At 53.6% G+C, this 21,808-nt stretch overlaps 1 protein-coding gene across 1 annotated transcript in view; it reads right to left on the reverse strand.

The window, feature by feature from the left end:
* Positions 1-2,575: 2,575 nt before the first annotated feature.
* Positions 2,576-21,808, reverse strand: part of LOC130477510 (transmembrane protein 150A-like) — a 51,997-nt gene continuing 32,764 nt past the window's right edge. The window contains exons 4-7 of the mRNA XM_056849503.1: positions 9,805-9,872; positions 8,361-8,488; positions 5,301-5,478; positions 2,576-2,820 (exon numbers count right to left, since the gene is read on the reverse strand). Of these exons, the coding sequence (XP_056705481.1) occupies positions 2,576-2,820; positions 5,301-5,478; positions 8,361-8,488; positions 9,805-9,872 (619 nt within the window). The remainder of the gene's footprint in view (positions 2,821-5,300; positions 5,479-8,360; positions 8,489-9,804; positions 9,873-21,808) is intronic.

Genomic DNA, 21,808 nt, shown 5'->3' on the forward strand with positions numbered 1-21,808 from the left:
GGGGGGGGGGTGGGGAGGAGGGAGGGGGGGGGAGGCTCGCACCTGCCTCAGGCTTCTGTAAAGGATCACCCCGGGATCTTTTCAGATGATCTAGGATTAAAAATAATAACTGTGCAGCAGCTGCTCAGTCCTGACAGGGGATCCAGGCAACTTTCTGCGGCAACACCGCACACACGCCCCCCCCCCCCCACACACACACACAAAGTACTGATTTTGCCCCTTCTTGACACAGGCCACTCTCCACCTCCGCTAGGGCGGGGGGGGGGGCAGCCTGAAATCATGAGCCCTTGGCAGGACGTGGTTGCCCACGTGTCAGGGCCTGTGACGTGGGAAGACTGGCATGAATGTCAAACGGACAGGGAGGGGCTCCATCTGGAAAGCCCCCACCCCCTGGAACCACTCCACACATGAAGGACTTTGGTCTTAAAATAGTACACAGTACTGACAACGGCTGCTGGGATCTCTACGCACCCCTCTGCTCCTTCTAAAGACCGAGTGCCTGCGTGTACAGAGGGAACTGTGCTCACACACGCTTGCCTTGGCCACTGCCAACAAGGCAGGTGTGGTTCTTCCGTGGCTGGAGCGGCGAGGGGATGCCGCTGTCTCCCCACCCCTCACACACACACACACTCACATGATGGGGGAAGGGCCACCCCCACAGTGGCTTGAGCAGCAACATCACACTGTTGCCGCAACACCGCTGGCCCCCCAGGACGGCGGGACCGACTCCCATTCCGCCAGACCAACTCCTGGGAAGTCTGACTCCCGGGTGTCTCAGAGGCCCCACGCACCTTTGGCTGCTCCTGCACAGTTTCCCCCCATTGGGTATCTTTCGAATGCAGGCAGAGAAAATACCTTGGGATCTCCCCACAGAAGGCGCACAAATAGTGAAAGCGAGAACGAAAGGCACAGACTTCAGAAACAATCTCGGCAAATTCCTGCCAAGCTTCCTAAAAGGCACTTCAAGTATGGAAACAAGCGTGAGCTGAGTGAAGACCTCGCGTTGCTCCACGAGAAGGACGGGCTTCCTCGGCTGCTGGGGAAAGGCACTCCTTGTACCTCCTCGGCCTGCAACCTTCCCTACCTCTATTCCGGGAATAAAAAACCAAGAGAGATTTACCCGTGGGCGTCCTGAATTTCTGAACAGTTTTGAAAGTGCTTTAAGTTCTTTGGAGGTGAAAAAAAGGAAACCAGGAGGACGATCAACACCCTGACTGACGTGGTCTTTGAAGGCAGCGACTGCTGCCAGCACCTGGGACGGGAGAAGTATGGCACCTCTGACCAGCCGCACAGAAGACGGAGGGCCCCCCCCCCAACCCAACCCCCCAAGGCATCTCCTACATCAAGCTGGGACCGCAAAGGGTCCGCTGAGCTTTTGGAACGAGCCCTAGAACTGAAGAGCTGCAGGGATGTGATGCCGGAAGTCCCGGGGCTTCAGCAAGACTTTTGAGACGCAGCCAGACGGGTTTCATACAGCATAAAAAGGAAGCCTCTGCTACAGCCAGGGCTTCGACATCAAAACTCAAGGCTGAAGGCACCAGATGCCAAGCCGGAGCCCAAACTCCACATTGCCATCACAGGGGCTGTTACCCATCTGCGGACCCTTCCGTTAAGGAGGTGCCTACTGGGGTATGGAAACAGATACTCTGCAGGAGTAAGTCACGCGGTACAAACAAATGAAATACGGTGAGCTTAACTGCAACAACCTCAGGCGATAGTTTACCTTTTCTCAGTTCTAGGGCTCGACTTACGTGCTGCTCATGTTTAACCCCTTCAGTTTTCTTTAGGGAAACATGTTAGAGGTACCTTACTTTTCCAACCTGAATGAATAAAGAAAGTTTCTTGCATACAATAACACTGCTTTCTGCAGGTTTACACAGGAGGGGATGCAACACTTGAGTAAACAGAACCGGCCCAAAGTGGCGACAGGTAAAAGTTACGTAGAAAGCGCTCTTGGTCCCTAAGAAATGAGGGCCACTCTTGACAGCGAGTCCTCTCCTTGGAGGAAAAGGCGATTTCTTTTTGTAGGGGCAGCTCCCACTTGGTGGCTTTCTGTGTCTGAAAGTCCTGGGAGAATGCAAGAGCTTTACTCTTGGTCATGGCAAAAGCCCAGGTCTGCCATGGACCCTCAGATCCAGCTCTCCTGGGTCCTAGGCAGGGATCTTCTCTCAGCCTGGGTATTTTAGATCGCCTAACTGGGAACACCAAAGATCACAAAATGCATGTTACCAATGCAGATCTCCAAGGTCACAATCTCTCTTATCCTCATCCAAACACAGTGGATAATTTGGTCTGCCCCTCCTATGTGGAAGTGTTGGATGGCTGGAGAGTCTCTGAAGAAGGGAGGGAAGGAAATCTCTCTAGGTGAAGGCCACGAGCAGCATCAAGGCATAGGTAGGCAAGTCTTTAGTGTAGAAGAAAGGCCAGGTCTCGGTTAGCACGGCACATATACCAAATAAATACGTGTGGCGAACTGTAAGCATGTTCAAGATAAAGATGTGACTTTTGTTTCTTTTTGGTCGTGTTGAACATCCCCAGCGCATCCGTGTTCTTGTGGGGGTGGGGAGCCCGCTTCTCAAATCATGGCCAGGTTCTCCAAATGGCTGGGGACGTGGCACATGCTGGGTGCGCTGCTGTCCGCGCTGTAGCTTTTAGAAGTCCGCCTGTCTTTCAGAAGAACCAGGAAGGTGTCTGTGGAGATGGCCCCGAATTCAGCAGTGAAGGTGCCGTAGAAGACGAGGACGTTGATTATAAACATCCATTCGCAGAGAGCAGCCAGGTGTTGAAGTACAAAGCTCTCCTGGTTGAAAAATACACCACATGGGGGCACAAGAGTCAAGGCAGACAACTGTGGAAACGTTCCCGCTGGAGGCCTAGCAAGCAATTTAATAATACCGTGGAATAATAATAATAATAATAATGGGATTCTGCTAGCATCGCTTGTGAAGTGCCCCTGGCATAGATCCACTTGGTCAGTGTGGCGAGAATTTTGATATTAAACATTGGTTTGGCTTAAGAACCAATTTTATTAATCTGTAGCTTATTAATCTGTAGCGTAGAAGCCATATGAAGACCTGACTTTTAGCTGACCCCAGCTCCAATTAGGATCCTGACCTTAAAGAGCATAGGAGATTGCATTACTTGGAGTTAATCACCCCAAACACATCAGATGCTCTAAACTATGTTTGTGATAACAAGGTCGTTTGAGCAGGCAACAAATTGTCTGCTTACGTACGGGGTGGGGGGGGAATTGTTTTCCGTACACTGGTTGACGGACGGAACAAGATTTATCAGAGACCTGGACATGGGAAACTTATTATGGAACAGGATATTTCCAAACAACTTATAGCCATGATTTGTGAAAACTCATCTCCTGGAGAATTTGGGAGGAGGGGGCCGTTTGAGACCCTCTTTCTCACGATTAAACCTATAAAAGGCTAGTCCAGTTGTCCAGTCGTCGTCCTTCTCAAGGAGAGACTAGGCTCCCCAACTGGTGGTGGCCTTTTCCTGTCTTTTCTTTTGAACGACCTCAGAGCGCTCTGATAATTGTTGTTGGTTTGTCAATTGTGTGTGGGTTTGTTAAGTTCTGTCTTATATATTTTTCTAATCAGTGTCGTTTTCTTCTTTGCTTTATATTCTCTTGTAAGTACAATAAACTGCATGTTTTACTGGTACATGTTTAATGTGGTGTTTGAGGAAAAGTGTGTGTGAAAAGTCTGTCTTTCCTATCACATTCTCTGGCCTCCGCTTTTGGTGAGTAAAGCAGGCAGGGAAATTCCAATTATATGAACCCAGAAGGGGGAATTTAAAAATTCTCCCATCAGTCAGTCCACCCAAAGAGAGGAGGACAGAGATGGTCCCCTCTCCACTTTACTGGCCTGGCTTCTGGCTCCTTGGGGGTTTCCAGATTCCATCATACAGAATGGAAGGGCAGCTGACTGTCAGCTAACAAGAGCGGCTACAAATGTCAGCGCCGTTCTCTGGTGTTAAACGTTTTGCCTTTTGGAACCCCTTTACCCGTCCACGCTGCCTTAAGAGATTTCCCACAACTACTCCTTGTGCATTCCCTTGGCCAACACACGGAGATACGACATCGCAGCTGATGTCCACCTGGTATCACCAGGGTGGGAGGAAACCGATCCGCCTCACGATGCCCACAAAGGGACTGGACGATCCAAATCCACCACCCTGCCTCCGACCCCTGTTTCCCCGCTCACAACACACTTCGATAACCACAGATGTCTGGGTGGAAGGTGGAATATGCCATGAACCCAGATAAACCTGGAAAGAAGAAGACTGAAAACTGAAACGCCAGATCCTAATCCTATGCAGAGCTCTCCGTTTTTCATGTGGGATCTGTCAGGCACCCCACACCTCAGAGACAGATAACAATGTTAATTTTTTACCTATCCAAAACACCAAGCAAAGTTCACACAAACCCTGCCTCACACATACATAGACTCTCTGCGATGACCCCCCCCCCCCCGCGCGCACACACAAGTTATTTATTCCTGGATAGTTTCGGTGCTGAACCAGAAAAACCGAGTAACTACCATAGCAAATGGACAGGGCAGGATGTGCCCTCAGGCCTGTCCACCCAGCCGCTCGACCAATGGGAGGGCAATTTGGCAAAGGTCATCATTACACCGCGCACCCACCCCCTTCCGTTAACCCCACTGCCGATACACCCTTCAGGGTCGCTAAACGGTGTTAATCGTTACCCTCCACTCTGACCGAACTTTCCAGTTCAAAACCGAGGGCAGCAACATGGGCACGGTGAGGAAAGGTCGCAGGAGGATCCTGGGGGGAGGAATTCACCCTTCCTGTGCGCACACACACCCTGCGCTCCACGTGCCAAGAACATCCCCCCCCCCCCGCGCACTGCAGGTATTATGGCACTTGTTCCTTCACCGCCTCTTCTTCTACCATCCACTCGCTACCCTGGTTTCCTCGCCCTGGGTTGAGCAGCGGCTGGTGGAGGAAGGGGGAGGGTTTAGACAGGGAAACAGCCCCGGGGAAAGGGTTAACACCTCCCTGCCCCCAGCACTGCTCCCCTGATCAAATCTGCAGGTTCCTGTCCTGAGACCGAGCGTTACTGTATCAGGAGGTCTGATTTGTAACGGCCAACACATCTTGGCAGGTTAAGTTTTTTTAAAGCCCTTTAAAAGACCAGAGTCCACATGGACACCCCACCTGCAGCCACCCCGCAGTTTCCTCAACGTGCCGGATTAAATGGGGTGCAGGAAACAGCCAGGGACACACACACACCCCAAAAAATCACACTGCTGCAGAAAGGATACTGAAGACGAGGGTAACGAAGGCGAGGGCCGCGAGGAGGCTGCGCAGGTGTCCCGTCCAGTAATGACCCCTGGACTTTGCTGTGCGGTACGTCAGAACCGACTGAAGGAACAAGAAGAGCATGCTGGTGGGGAAAGCCACGCCGGCCCCGATGTAATGCAGCACTTTGGCCTGGTCCACCTAAGCGGAGGGAGAGGGAAGCAGAACCAGCTCAGGAATGCCCAGCCGCAAGCCGGAGGAGGGGGGGGTTTCTGGCTCTCCGGCCCCAGTCTGTGGCTGTCTGGAATCCTTTTCCATGCACGCCTTCACCCTCTGGCTTTACAATCCTCGGATCAAGTTTAATTCAGCAACGTTATCAAGAATCCGGTCTGACAGGCAAGGAAGCCTCGTGGATAAATCCTGAGAATTTGGACTGGATATTCTGAATTTACAAACTGGGGACTGTGAAATTCAGAAAATGTAGGTCTGTCCTTACCTTTAACAGGCCACACCTCCTCTGTGTGTGATGGCAGAGGGGAGGGGGCACACCTTCCCCTTGGCACATACCATGTCAGGCAGCCCCCTTCCCCACTCCATACACACACACACCCGTGCAATTTGAGCCATCTTCCTCTTGTATTGAAGGGGAATAATTATACATATTGGACGGCCTTGTGGTGCCGCGCATCACGTGCCCAGTGTGTGGGGGGGGGGAGGGGGGGAGCACCCGAGCCATCTGAAGAGTACTGCCTGCTCAATAACTACCCGAACCCAATATCAGCTGGGCTTTCAAAACTGAAGATACCCATGTTCAGATTTAAACTACTTGTGTAATACTTGAAATCCAAAATTGTAAAATGTTCACAAGTGGTAGAACTCAAATTTCCATAGTTTAGGCCCATATTTGCTATTAGTGATATAGTGATATGAGTGAGGTAGAAATCTTTAAATAAAGGTAAGTGGACCAACTAGCTCGTTCTCATTTCATGCTGGGGCAGGAGCCCAGGCGGCCAGTGACGCCGGGCCAAATGGAAAAGAAATGTGGTTGCATTGTGAGAAATTTGGTGGTGGCAGCCAGATGATCAGTTGCCTGGTACTGGGAACAAACTGCTGTGGGCAGCTGTCGAAGGTGGCTTGGAAGGTGCTGGTTGACCAAGGGTGTGGATAAAATATCCGTCCGCAAACAACTAAGATGGGGTGGGGGGGAATGCACAGATTTTGTTTGAACAAAGATGGTCTTTATTCATAAACGGCTGGAATAAAATCAAGCCAGAGGAGGTCACTCCGTTCCAGAAGCCACAGCCTCAGAGCTGACGGGGTGGGGGCAGGCAACTGCCTCCCCCCGGCAAGGGAACGCTGATCACCAACCCTGGGACTGACGTCACTAGCGAGACGTGAAGGGCAGCCTTTCCAGGGAATGGGGGGGGGGGCTGATCTGAGGCTACCCTTGAACAAACGTCTCCCCCCCCACTGGAGGAGAGAGCCAGACATGAGAAGAGAGTGGCAGCAGCTGCCCAAACACATTTCTGCCCTGCATTGTTTCCCCCCCCCATCTCCCTCACTCAGACACTGCAAACACCCCCCAGCCGTTGGCTGCTCAACGAACGGAAAGCAAACCCCCCCACACACACACACACCCTCCCTTTGTACCCTGTGGGAGCAGCAGGCAGCCGGGGTGGGGGGGGGTCCCGGGAGGGCAGGGAGCTCCCCTGCCCTGGCCCTCCAGCACTTTCTCACGACTGCAGAGTAAAGCTGCCTCCCCCGGCAACTGAAAGAGGCCAGGAATGTGGTAGGGAGAAGGGGCAGCCCTCTCGAACCCCCATCCTGCCCCCCCAAAAAAGAGAGACAGCATTCTCTTAAACAATCCAGGATCACTAGGAGAGCAACTGAGCTCCGTGCCAGGCGCATGCTTCATGCCTGCCCCATCAATGGACGGAGGGCAGAGCCCTTGGTAGGAAGAAACCAAGGTTTCTTGGATCACCCTCAATAAAGAGATAACCCAGCCCCTAGTTGCTAGGATAACCCAGCCCCTAGGAGAAATGGAGAGGGCAGAAAGCGGGGAACCTGTTTCATAAAGGCGCCATTCATTTGGCATGAGCTTTGCTCCCCCTACCCCGCTGTTTTCACATCTGCACATAAAAGTGCTTCGGAGCGCTCTCTCACTGCTGGGGGGGGGGGGAGTTGATCACTTTGGCTCTGATCAGTATTTATTTTTTATTGCATAACTGTATCTTTGTGGGAGAAGGATTTCGGGGAGGGGGTTGCTTTAGTTCTTTGTTTTTTGATTCATACATTTGAGGATGAAGCTGCCTCATACTGCCTCAGACCCCCTTGGTCCATCAAGGTCAGGGTTGTCTACTCAGACTGGCAGCAGGTCTCCAGGGTCTCTTGGGTATTCCTCTTTCCCCCCTCCCATTCCCCCGCAGGGCTGAAACGGCCATCCGCTGCTGCAGCATGCCTCGCCCTTGCTGGCTTGGCAGCTGGTGGTTGTGGTTGAGTGTGTGTGTGTGGGGGGGAGCTTCTTGAAGGCCCATGTTGTGTTGCTGCTGTTACCGCATTTCTCCCTGCTGCCGCTGCTGCCCAATTGGGCTTCACGGTTGCTGGCACAGTGGGGGGGGGGTCCCCCAGTGGGCATCCCATGACTCCAGGGTCAGCCCAGGGACAGCTCTGGCAACGCGGTGTGTGTGTGTGTGTGTGTGTGTGTGTGTGCCTGCTCCCGGACAAGGACAACATTGTGGTCAAACTATTTCTTTTCTCCCTCCACCCCAGTGTGGAAAGCCTCCCACAAAAGAGCCCCGGCCAACTGGGCAGTGGGGAACTGGTCGTGTTGTTCTTCACTACTGAAACTAAATGGACATCGCCCGCAGATTGCAGTTTGTCTTTAAGATGTGTTCATGCCACAGAACCATGACTTCAATATGTTGGATTAAAACCTCTGCACTTCCCACGTAAGAAGGAGCTAAACAAGGGACGAAGCCCTCTTGGGAACCAGAAAAGCAGATCCTCTTTGACAAGAGGGTCGTGCTCAGTTTGCTTCAGACCCAGGCTTGTTCCTCTCCTGTCTGAAGGCGACACTCTCTTACCTGGAAGCTGCCAACCATAATGAGTCCGGCGGCGCAGATCCAGCCTGCAGCCAGCCCCAAGGTGTTGAGGAGGGAAGAGCCGCAATGCTCCAGGATGTGAGCGTACCTCAGCAGGCCCACCAGCATCACTGGAGAGAAGGACACCAGAGTGAGCTTCAAGCACCAGCGGAAAGAAACGCTGCACACGACACCCACGACAGGAGCAGGGGATGTAGGGCTGGGATGTAGGTCAAGGTTTTAGGCTCTGGGCGCTCTCTGCTCTGTGCCCTAGGGAAGGAGAGCCAGGCAAGGCCTTGCAGGAGAGGACCTAGGGTTGCCAACTTCCAGGTGGCACCTGGAGATTTCCCAGCATCACAACTGATTGCCAGACGACAGAGATCAGGTCCCCTGGAAAAAATAGCAACTTTGGAGGGTTAGGGCTCTATGGGATTGTACCCTGCAGAGGTCCCTCCCCTCACCAAACCCTGTCCTCCCCAGGCTCCACCCCCAAACTTCCAGGAATTTCCCAACCTGGAGTTGGCAACCTGAAGAGGACTAGCATGGCTGGACCCCGTGACGGCTCCCAGCAGGAAGAAGCCCCCAGATTCACACCTGCAGCGTTCAGCCTTCAGCCCCCCACCCCGCCCAGCAGCTGCAGTTCTTGTTTTAAAAAAGAAGGAAGCAGCAAATGTCTAGCCCCAAGGTGGCACTTTTAAAGTTTCAAAGCATGCGCATCCTGGATCAGGGCAGACAGGCTCCAAAGTTCAGGGCACAGAGAGGAGCTGCATGTTCCTCCTCCACAGGCTTTGATCGTCTTTACCATTTCTCTCCCCACCCCTCCATTTTATTTTTCCAACACCACTTTTCTCTATGTCAAAAAAAGGCACATAAAAATCCTGGTTTGATTTTTTTTTTCTTGGACCCCTCCCAAGTCAGAAGCTTTAGGAGATTTACAACAACTATGAAGCCCATCATCCCAAATAAGTTTTGTTGTTGTTGTTGCTCTCAAGTCACATCTGACTTACGGGCAACCCCCGTAGGGTTTTCAAGGCAAGAGTTCGGCTCGGAGGTGGTTTGCCCTTGCCTGCCTCTGCGTCATGCCCCTGGTAGTCCTTGGAGGTCTCCCATCCAAATACTGGCCAGGGTCAGAGCTGAGAGTGTGTGACTGGCCCGAGGTCACCCAACAAGCTTCCATGGGGCAAGTGGGGATTCGAACCTGGGTTTCCCTGATCCTAGTCTGACACCTTAACCACTACACCACGCTGGCTCTCCCCAAATAGCCTACACCTGCGAAACCTTGGGCCTATGCCTGAATCCATCCTGCACCCTCCAAAAGTGGTGCAGCCTCCTCATGCCAGCCACCTCTCCCCGCCTTCTCCACCCTCCTCCAGGACACCGGGCCGTGCCGAGGACCCTGAGCCAAGCTGCGGCCCACCCCCACCTTCGCCCAGGGCCCAGAGCTCACCCATGAAGGAGCCCAGGCTGCAGATCAGGCTGAAGAAGCAGCTCTCGGGGGGGAAAGTGCCACACTTGCTGTGGGGAGAACGGAGAGGGAGAGTCAGGAAATGCGCCGGAGGACTTGGCCAGTTCAGCATGGCAGGTCAACACCCTCCCCCTGGGAAGCCCCACCTCCCTCCCAGGCCCGGTAGCCTTCTCCTACCCACCCTGTGCTGGATGCTGGTGTAGCGCAGTGGCCCTCAGCAATAGCTACAAATCGGGAAGTCCCCCCAGTCCAAATTTCCCCTCTGCCACCTGCATTCACCAGATCACGGAATCACAGGATCACAGAGTTGGAAGGGGCCACCAGGGTCCTCTAGTCCAGCCTCCTGAACAATGCAGGAAATTCACAACTATCTCCCCCCCCACACACACACACACCCAGTGACCCCTATTCCATGCCCAGAAGATGGCAAAAAAACCCCAAAAAACAACCCTCCAGGATCCCTGGCCAATCTGGCCTGGAGGAAGATTGCTTCCTGACCCCAAAGTGGCGATGGGCATTTCTCTGGGCATGTTAAGAAAGGGCCACAAGAGCCAAACACTGACGCAACCCTTCCTGCCCTCCCTCTCATGATCTGCCTAAGTTCACAGAATCAGCATTGCTGCCAGATGACCATCTAGCCTCTGCTTAAAAACCTCCACAGAAGGAGAGCCAACGACCTCCCGAGGAAGCCTGTTCCACTGAGGAACAGCTCTGACTGTTAGAAAATTCTTCCTAATGTCCAGACGGAAACTCCTTTGATTTAATTTCAACCTGTTGGTTCTGGTCAGATCTTCCGGGGCAACAGAAAACAACTCGGCACCTTCCTCTATATGACAGCCCTTCAAGTGCTTGAAGATATTTCTCATATCCCCTCTCAGTCTTCTCCTCTGCAGGCTAAACATACCCAGCTCCTGCGACCTTTCCTCACAGGACTTGGTCTCCAGACCCCTCACCATCTTCTTTGACCTCCTCTGGACACATTCCAGTTTGTCTACAACTGTTGCAGGCAATAGAACTTGAACCCAGACAGAGCAGTGATTCAGAGATTTATTCTGGAAGTCAGTGGTTTCAGTAAGACGAAGAAGGTTACAATGCAGATCATTGGGAATTAGTACATTTATAGAACGGATACAATGGATGGGGTTGAGTTACAGCAACAAAGGAAACAATAAGATTTCTTTCTCCCGGTAACGACTTCAGTAGATCAAGTACCGGGTACTTAAGGGCAATCAGAGGTGGGGCTGGTGGAGTTCCTGGCATTGTGAGCGAGACCCGGTATCAGATGAAAGATTTACACGGGCGGGTCTCCATACAATTGTAGATCTTTGACCAGAGATAGTGGGTTGTGTGCAAAACAGGAGGGAGGGGGGGGAGTGCACGGAAGGATCATATTGTTTAGCCAGTGTTGTCATGAACCCTATCTGACATTCCGCCTCTCCAAAGACCCCCTCCCCGGGTCCCCGGGCTTGTCGGGGCAATTCTGGTGGAACCTGGCGATTAAAGAGGGAGCGTTTACGTGTCCAGCCGCAACCCACTCATCATGGCTCGAATTCAAATGTTTCCAGTGTACCAGGTACTCCAACTGGCCCCTCCGCAGCCTGGAGTCCAGGACCTTGGAAATTTCAAAATGTTGTTCCCCCTGTACCATGATAGGAGTTGCCTCGGGAGATTCCGGGTGCCAGTCAGGGGCGGGAGAAAAGGGTTTCAGAAGGCTGACGTGAAATACGGGGTGTACCCCTTGCAAAGTCTTGGGCAGGTCCAGCTCGGCTGTGACCTCGTTGATAACCCGGGAGATGGTAAACGGACCCACGTATTTCTGGCAAAGTTTCTTACAAGGGTGCAGTGATTTTAAGTTCTTGGTGGAGAGGTACACTTTCTCCCCGACCACAAGATCCCACTGAGGTGCTCTGTGCTTATCAGCCTGCGCCTTGTATCGTTCCTTAGCCTGGTCCAACTGTTTAACCAGTCCCGGCCAAGTATTTCTGACGGTATTAGACCAGGCCGACACCTCCGGCAGGTCGCCTCCCGGCGGGAGGGGAACTGCTCCCAAAGGATCGAATTCAATACCATATACCGTCTTAAAGGGACTCTGTCCCGTAGCGGAGTGTACAGAGTTGTTATAGGTGTACTCCGCTCGGGGCAACAGATCGACCCAATTATCCTGGTGATAATTGGTGAAGCAGCGTAAGTAACATTCTACCACAGCATTCACTCTCTCCATCTGCCCATCCGTCTGAGGGTGATAGGCAGACGATAAACCTTGTTGTACCCGAACAATCCCCAGAAACGCCTGCCAGAATTTAGACAGGAACACCGAGCCTCTGTCGCTGACGATCTTCCGGGGAAACCCATGTAGACAGAAGATCTGTTGAACAAACAGGCAGGCCAGCTTGTGGGCTGAGGGCAAACCTTCACATGGGATGAGGTGGAGCTGCTTGGAAAACAGGTTCGTGATTACCCACAGTACGGTTTTGCCTTGGCTAGGGGGGAGATTGGTTACGAAGTCCATCCCAATCACCCACCAGGGAGCCTCCGGAGTTTCCAAGGGTTTTAGTAGACCGGGCGGTTTCCCCATAAGGCGTTTATTGGTAGCGCACATTGGGCAGGACCTTACAAAACTGTCGATGTCCTGTCGCATCCCGGGCCACTAAAAGCGTCGTCTGACCAGGTGCAGGGTCTTTACAAAACCAAAGTGTCCCCCTGCCCTGGAGCTGTGGCTCCATTCCAGAGCCTCTCGGCGCAGTTTTAGGGGGACGTAAGTTTTTCCCTCCGGAACCCCGGCTTCCTCCTTTCCAAAGGGCTTCCCCCCTTGTTCCTCCAAAAGGGCCTCCCCCCACCTAGTCTGGGTGGCCGGGGGCAGGTCGCTAGGGGGTGCCTGCGAGCGAGGGTTTTCGGCCGCCTCTCCAGGCGGGAGCTCGGGGGGAGGCGGAGCAGCGGCTGCCGGGGTCTGGGCCCGGGTTCGGACCCCCTGGGAACGGGTGGATTCGGTACCCTCCCTTCGTGGAAGGGCTGGGGTCGGCAGAGGGGGGGCGCTGCTCGAGCCTGAGCCTGGGTGAGAACCCCTGCGCTTGCCCCCTCCCGGTTCAAGCCCAGGTGCTCCGGGGAAAAAAGGGATCCCATTGGCCGCTCGACTCTGCAGTCGTACTGTGGCATACGGGAGAGACCGTCCGCCAGACAATTCTCCTTCCCAGGGATGTGCTTGATGGTGAAGCGGAATTTAGAAAAGAAATCTGCCCACCTCAGCTGCTTGGTCGAGAGTCTCCTCTGCCCCCAAATAGCCTCGAGGTTCCGGTGGTCCGTCCAAACCTCGAACGGCACCGGTGCCCCCTCCAAGAACTGGCGCCAAACCGTGAGGGCATGTTTGAATGCCATGGCCTCCTTCTCACCAATCGGCCAGTTTAGCTCAGGCCCAGAGAACTTCTTGGAGAAGTAAGCGCAGGGTCTGAGTCTCCCCTGAGCGTCCTTCTGCAGAAGTGCTCCCCCCATTGCCTTCTCGGAAGCGTCCACTTGCAGGACGAAAGGCTGGGAACAGTCGGGGTGAGCTAAGATAGGCATGGACGTGAGCCGGCTTTTTAGCAAGTTGAACGCTGCCTGGCAGCGATCATCCCACGCTACCTGATAGTTGGCGGCCAGGGTCGCTTGGCCCCTCCCCTTGGTCTTAAGGAGGTCTGTGATTAGGAGGGCTATCTCAGCAAAATCCAGGATGAAGCCCCGATAGAAATTCGCGAAGCCCAGAAATTGCTGAACCTGTTTACGGGTTCGGGGGGGTTCCCAGTCATGGACCGCCTGGACCTTCTCGGGATCCATGATTAACCCATTAGAAGACACCACAAACCCAAGGAAGGCAAGTTTGTCCTGGTTAAAGGCACACTTGGACAGCTTGGCGTATAGGTGGTGCTCCCGCAGTCGGTGCAAAACCTCCCGCACCAACCTCCGGTGTTCTTCCGGATCCCGAGAATAGATTAAAATGTCATCTAGATACACGATAACCCCCCGAAACAACAGGTCATGTAAAATCTCATTAATAAGTTGCACGAAGCAGGACGGAGCTCCAGACAACCCGAAAGGCATCACGCAAAACTCAAGCAGACCAAAACAACAGGAAAAGGCCGTCTTCGCCTCATCCCCCTCCTTAATCCGGACCCGGTAATAGGCTTCTGCCAGGCCCAGTTTCGAAAAGATCCTGCCCTCCTGTAACTGACTGAGGAGGTCAGGGATGAGGGGGATGGGGTAGGCATTCCGTTCAGTCACTGCATTGAGCCCCCTATAGTCCACGCACAACCGGAGGTCTGACGTTCCCTTCTTCTTAACAAAGAAGCAAGGTGAGGAGAATGCAGCCTTGGACGGACGGATGAACCCCCTGGCCAGATTTTTATCCAGAAACTCCTGCAACACCGTCTTTTCTAGGGGGCTCATGGGATATACTCGGGCCTTGGAGGGCTTCACGTCCGCGGTGAGCTCAATGGCACAGTCCATGGTGCGGTGAGGGGGTAGCAAGTCACAATCTGTCCCTTCAAAAATTTCCATAAAGTCTTGGTACTCCGGGGGTAATGTCACTGGGGTTGCTGTCGCGGCCGCTATCCCCCCCCCCCATCGGGCATGTCCTCCCGGCAATGCCACTTGCATTGTGGAGACTCAAACACCACCTGGCACTGCGTCCAGTCAATGCTGGGGTTATGACCTGCCAGCCAGTTACTTCCTAGAACCACTGGGTAGGAGATCCCAGGGGCAATGGTGAGACTGATCAGCTCCCAGTGATCCCCCACCCCCAACAAAACTGGTTCAGAGCGCAAATGAATGGGATTCCCCTAGAGGTCACTCCCATCCATCTGGCGGAAGTGTAAGGGCCGATCCAACTCCACTGCCCCCAACTGCAAACGGTCAAACACCCCCTGGTCTATTAAAGTTCTGGAGCAGCCAGAGTCCAAAATGCCTACGACCGCAATAGGATCCCCTCCCTGGGGATTCTTCAACACTACTGGCACCAACAAAGTCTCCCCCTGGCCATTCACCCAGGTCAGAACCGGCTTGTTCACTTATAAGGTCGCCTCCTGTGCTGGCTCAATCACAGAAAGCTTTTCTCGTTTTTTGACGGCGAGGAACATCCGGAACAACAACGATGTATGCATGGAGCAGGCTCCAGGTCTGCGCTGAGAGCCGCCGTGCCGCGTTGGGTGGGGGTCCCTTCTGCTCTCCTTCTGTCCGGAACTCGGGGGTCGGTCGGGACCGCTCTATCCGCCGTCTGTCCTGGGCATACTCTAGTACAGACCGGGACCCCTGCCTCAGTCTGCGCGTGGCTATTTTGGCCCTCTCTGCCCGGTGAGGGTCCTCAAACCGGCGGTGCAGGGCTTCCAATAAATTTTCGAGCGAATGCAAAAGTCCCGGGCCATGTGGGTCGTGTGCAAAACAGGAGGGGGGGGAGTGCACGGAAGGATCATATTGTTTAGCCAGTGTTGTCAGGAACCCTATCTGACAACAACCTTCTTGAATTGTGGTGCTCCACACTGAACATAATACTCTAGATCAAAGCTTCTTAAACAGTGGGTTGTGACCCCATATAGAGTTGCGTAAATGAATGTGGGGGTCACGAAAAATTTGGCAACAATGAAATTTCTTTATGATTTATTATCAGTAAATGTTTGATTTGTATTTAAAAATAAGATAAAGGTCCCCTATGCAAGCACCAGGTCATTCCTGACCCATGGGGTGATGTCACATCCATTCACAGAGAGTAGACTTACTAGGCAGACTTTGTTTATGGGGTGGTTTGCCAGTGCCTTCCCCAGTCATCTTCCCTTTACCCCCAGCAAGCTGGGTACTCATTTCACCGACCTCAGAAGGATGGAAGGCTGAGTCAACCTTGAGCCGGCTACCTGAAACCAACTCCCGTCGGGATTGAACTCAGGTCGTGAGCAGAGCTTGGACTGCAGTACTGCAGCTTACCACACTGCACCACAGGGCTCCTTGATTTGTTTACCTATTTTATATATCTATATACCCGGGGTTGCGTAAAAATTTCTCGGGCAAAAAGGGATCGTGAGTGGAAAAAGTTTAAGAAACCCTGCTCTAGATGAGGTCTAACCAGAGCAAAGAGATACCATCACATCACGTGATCTGGACAATATACTTCTGTTGATACAGCCCAGAATCGCATTTGCCTTTTTAGCTACTGCATCACACTGCTGACTCATGTTCAGTGTTTGGTCTACTAAGACCCCAAGATCCTTTTTGCACACACTTCTGCTAAGAAAAGTCTCCCCCATCCTATAATTATGCACTTGATTTCTCCTACCTAAATGCAGAACTTTACATTTATCTCAGTTGAAATTCATTTTATTCGTTTTAGCCCAGTTTTCCAGCCTGTCAAGATCATCCTGTATCCTGGCTCTGTCTTCTGCTGTATTTTCTACCCCTCCCAATTTAGTATCATCTGCAAATTTAATAAGAATCCCCTCTAGTCCTTTATCCAAATAATGTATAAAGATGTTGAACAACACAGGTCCCAGGATACATCCCTGATGTGAGAGATCCCCCTCTCTGAGTTTGCTTCTCCAAATCAGTTGCTCAGACGTTGATACAGAAACAATCAATTTATTGAAGCCTTCAGGAGATGAGACAGGCACAGGTAGAAAGTTGCAAGTGAGGGGCTATACGGGTTTACAGAATATATTGACTCCAGGGCACTGGGGCACTGGGGTTCACACTTATTGTTATGGGAAGTTACAAGCTTGGCATAATACAAAACATCAGACGGATCCCAGGAAGTCTGGTGCGGCTATCACACTTCCAAGGCCGCATCGGCCTGAGGGAGTACTGGCAGGAAGAACAGCGGGGGGGGGGAAGATACATGGGCCATCAGGCCTGGCGCCTGAGACCAGAAGGTGTGAACTGCTTTTACGAGTTCACTGATAACACAGCAGGTGATGGAAAGCAGAGACACAAAGACAGAGACCCTCACATTCTGCCCCCCTTAAGGCCCCCCCCCGGGGTCCCCGAGAGGACGAGGCTTATCGGGATAAGCGAGGTGGAATTCCCGGACTAAGCGAGGAGCCGCCATGTGGGGTGCGGCCACCCATTCGTCATGAGCGGAGCCAAGGTTTTTCCAGCGAACAAAGTAAAACAGTTTCCCTTTCTTCCATTTGGAGTCTAAAACCTTGGATATTTCCAAATGGGTGTCCCCTCCTACTACGGTAGGAATCTCGTGTGCGGGAGGGGGGTGGAACTGGGGGGCTGCCACATAGGGTTTGAGGAGGCTTATATGAAAGACTGGATGGACTCCTTTCAGAGTTTTCGGGAGGTCCAGTTCCACAGTAACCTCGTTGATTACTCTGGTAATGGGGAAAGGTCCCACATAACGGTCGCTCAGTTTTTTGCAGGGGCGAAGAGAGCGGAGGTTTTTGGTGGACAGATAGACTTGCTCCCCCACCTTGAGTTCCCATCCCGGAGACCGGTGTTTGTCTGCTTGTTCCTTGTACTTGCTTTTTGCCCTTTCCAGATTTTTGAGCAACCATGGCCAGGTGGATTTAACCACCTGAATCCACTCCTGAAGGTCAGGGGTAGACTGGAGCTCTGGCGAGACGGGGGCAGAACCGAAAGGGCCGAAATCCGTCCCGTATATAACTTGGAAGGGACTAAAGCCGGTAGAGGAATGAGACGCATTGTTATACGCATATTCGGCAAATGGCAGCAGGTCGACCCAGTCGTCCTGGTGGAAATTTACATAGCAACGCAAATAACATTCTACCACCGCATTTACTCGTTCCGTTTGACCATCCGTTTGGGGGTGATAGGCGGAAGAAAGGCCCTGCTCTTCCACTCCCATTAACTTTAGGAAGGCCCGCCAGAATTTGGCAACAAACTGGACCCCCCGGTCGGAGAGGACCTTCCTCGGGATCGAGTGTAGCCTGAGGACGTGTGTGATGAACAGTTTAGCTAAGCCCTGGGCTGAAGGAAGGCCTGCACATGGAACGAAGTGAACCTGTTTGGAAAAGAGGTCTGTGATAACCCAAAGAACCGTTTTTCCCCGACTCGGAGGTAGGTCGGTGATAAAATCCATGGCGATGACTTCCCAGGGACGGGAGGGGCTCTCAAGCGGTTTGAGAAGCCCTGGGGGTTTTCCCATCCGTTTCTTGGCTGTGGCGCAGGTGGGGCAGCTGCGCACATACAACTCTACATCAGATCTCATACCGGGCCACCAGAATTGTCTTCGAACCAGGTGAAGCGTTTTTATGAAACCAAAATGACCCGCTAGCCTGGCACCATGTACAAGTCCCAATACTTCCTTGCGAAGAGAGGAGGGGACGTACAGTTTCCCCCCTTGCACCCACCAAGTGTTGGTACGTTCCAGGCCAGTGGGGAGGAGATGATGCTCCTCCTCCTGCAAGGAGGCGTCCCGGAGTCGCTGTTGGAAGGCTTCCGGAATGCCTTTGAGTGTAGGGGGGGTCTCCGGTGGTCGGGCTTGGGACCGGGTGGTGACGGCTAAGCTAGGAACTTCCCCTCGCTGCTCGGGAGTGAACAGGGAGTCGACTGGGCGATCGAAATCGTTGCGATACTGGGGAAGTCGTGACAAAGCGTCGGCTAGGGCATTTTCTTTGCCAGGGACATGTCTGAGAGTGAACCGGAACTTAGCGAAAAATTGGGCCCACCGAACCTGTTTGGCATTGAGTTTTCTAGCCCCCTTGAGGGCCTCAAGATTCTTGTGATCGGTACACACCTCGAATGGCAGTTCGGCCCCTTCCAAGAAGTGTCGCCATATGGTACGGGCATGTTTGACCGCTGCTGCCTCCTTCTCCCAAATAGCCCAGTTGATTTCAGACTGGGAAAACTTCTTGGAGAAGTAGGCGCATGGTCTCAACCGTCCCCCCTCATCCCTCTGCAATAGGGCCCCGCCCATGGCTACATCCGAGGCATCCACTTGCACCACAAAAGGCTTGGTGCAATCTGGGTGAGCCAAAACGGGTTCGGATGAAAAAAGTAGCTTCAAACGTTCAAAAGCTCGCTGGCACTGGGGGGACCATTGCAAACGGGCTGAGGGAAGCGCGGCGCTAGCCCCCTTGTCCTTGGTACGCAACAGGGCAGTGAGGGGAAGCGCAACTTGGGCAAAGTTAGGAATGAAGTTCCGGTAAAAATTGGCAAACCCCAAAAACTGCTGAAGTTGGCGGCGGGTAGTGGGGGGTTCCCAGTCCTGCACTGCCTGGACCTTGGCGGGGTCCATTTCCAACCCCTGGTGGGAGATCACATACCCCAGAAATGTAATGGAGGGTTGGTGGAATTCACATTTGGACACCTTAGCATACAGTTTGTGCTCCCGCAGCCGCTGGAGCACCTCTCGCACTAAGCGCACATGGTCTTCCATGGTTTCAGAATAAATGAGGATGTCATCGAGAAATACCACCACCCCCCGAAACAGCAAATCATGCAAAACCTCATTAATTAATTGCATAAAGACACTCGGAGCCCCCGAAAGTCCGAACGGCATGACCAGGTACTCAAACATCCCAAAACAACTGGAAAAGGCCGTTTTGGGTTCGTCTCCTTCTTTGATGCGAATGCGGTGGTAGGCTTCTACCAAGTCCAGTTTGGTGAAGATTCGGCCCTCCTTTAATTGTGCTAGAAGGTCAGGAATAAGAGGGAGGGGGTAAGCATTAGACTGGGTGACTGCGTTCAGTCTGCGAAAGTCAATACACAGTCTTAAATCTCCCGTCTTCTTCTTTACAAAGAAAGCTGGGGCTGAATAAGGAGCCTTGGAGGGGCGTATGAAGCCCCTCGCCAGATTGACATCCAGATAGTCTCGCAACACTGTCTTTTCACTAGGGCTCATGGGGTAAACCTTTCCCTTAGACAGTTTGCCTTCCCCTACAATCTCGATGGCACAGTCCGTTTCTCTGTGGGGAGGCAGTTCGTCGCACTCTCTAACATCAAAAACATCAGTAAATTGCGAGTACTCAGAGGGTAATTGAGGAGAGATTGGGGCGGGGGACCCTACCAGTGCGGCGGCTGGAGTTCCGAGTACCCGTTCCTTGTCATGCAACCCACAGGGGTTTTCGGGGAAGGAAAGCACCCGTTTAACCCAATCAATGGAGGGATTGTGCCCCCTTAACCAGTTCATCCCTAACACCACAGGGGTTACAATAGGGGCGATGGTGAAATACAACCGTTCCCAATGTTCCCCCACGGACATAATCACGGCTGCAGTTCTGTGGGTCACAGGGCCCCGTTTAAAGTCACTCCCGTCCATTTGGGAAAAACGGAGGGGTCCCGGAAGCCGCTTGCGCCGAACACCCAACTTCTTGGCAGTTTCCTCATTTATCATGGTGCGGGCACACCCCGAGTCGACCAACGCGGGGACCTCTAATGGGGGACCCCCTTTGGGTAGGGACAGATGAACACGCACAAATACATTGTCCTCTTGGGCGCTTACCATCGGTGGAGCTCCTTGCACAACGATGGGGACGGTCTGCTGCGGAGCCCCCTCTACAGCAGACCGACGGCGTTTTTTGCCGGCTGTTCCCACTCTTCCTCCTCGCTGGAAGAGGGGGACGGGGTGGTGGCTTCCGGGGAGCCGTCCGAATCAAAGACGGTATTTGTAATCCGGGACCCCGATGGGACCGTAGAGTCGGATGCCCCATCCTGGGGGCGCGCGTGGAGAGCGGAGGGTGCGCCGGAGCGCCGGCCCAGTGGTCCACTTCTGCGGCGAGGCTGGCTGTCGGCGGCCGGTTTCGTCGGCTCGGCCTGGGTTTGGCGGGGAGGGGTCGGACGGCCTGAGCGAGAGGGGCATTGCGATGCAAAGTGACCCTTTCCCCCGCAGATCAGGCAGACGCCGGCTTCGAACCGCTTGCGGCGTTCCGCGGCCGAGAGGACCCCGCCACCCCCTTGCCGGAGTTCCCGGCCACGGTCACCCCGGGGCCTGGGGTCTCGCCCAATCCGTTGCTTGGACAAGTTCAGGAGTTGTTTGCGATTCTCGATGTCCGCAGCATGGCGAACCCAACCTTCCACATCCGGGGGGTTCCCTTGCATGAAGGCCCAATGTTGGAGATCTGGGTTGAGACCCTCCCTGAAACATTGTACCAAGGTAGCCTCACTCCAGTCCAGAATTCGGCTAGCCAGTGACTGGAACTCACTTGCATACTGCGCCACCGACTTAGTCCCTTGGCGCAGTTGCATCAGGGAGGCTTTAGCCCGCTCACCTAGAGTCGGGTCCTCAAAACGGTTTCGGAGTGCTACCATGAACTCGTCCAGGGTTCGCAGCACCGGCGAGCGGAGTTCATACTGCAACACCATCCAGGCAGCCGCCTCCCCTTGCAGTAAGGAAGCCACGTACTGCACCCGGGACTCCTCAGAAACGAAGGTTCGGCCTTGTTCCCGCATAAAAATGTCTACTTGGACCATAAAAAAGGTCAACTGGTCTCCCGACCCGTCATACGTGACTTTCAGGTCCCGACGGGCCGGGGGGGCAGGGGTTGCGGGCGGAACTACCGGGGCCCCGTCTGGGGGAGCACCGGCTGGAGGTTGCAATTTCAGCGCATCTAGGGTCGTGGCCATCTCACCCATTACGCGTTGCATGATCTCCATCTGCTCCTGCATAGCCCGGCGGTCTTCCTGCCATTGCTTTCGTTCTTCCTCCATGAGGGCCTCTTTGCGGGCCGGGTCTCCTTCGAGTCCCGTGCTGGGGAAGGCCAACCGGCGATCCTTCGCCGCGGTCCGCGAGAGCGACCAGCCCTTGGGAGAGTCCAGCCAATAAGTAAGCCCCCGGGGACGTCCGTCCCGATCTTGGTCGGGGGCGCGACCCTTCGGTTTCTTTGGCTTGGCTCCCTCCTCTTTAGGGTCCGGCTTCTCCGGCTCGTCCGGTTCCTTGGGGGCATCGGGGTTAGGGGTGGTGTCCTCGTCGGCTGACATTCTGTCCAAAGCGGTACAGCTGCAGTCCGGGAGGCAAAGACTTGCAACTTAATGTGAGAGATCCCCCTCTCTGAGTTTGCTTCTCCAAATC

Source organism: Euleptes europaea, chromosome 5 (assembly GCF_029931775.1).
Source record: "Euleptes europaea isolate rEulEur1 chromosome 5, rEulEur1.hap1, whole genome shotgun sequence".
Classification (NCBI taxonomy): Eukaryota; Metazoa; Chordata; class Lepidosauria; order Squamata; family Sphaerodactylidae; genus Euleptes; species Euleptes europaea.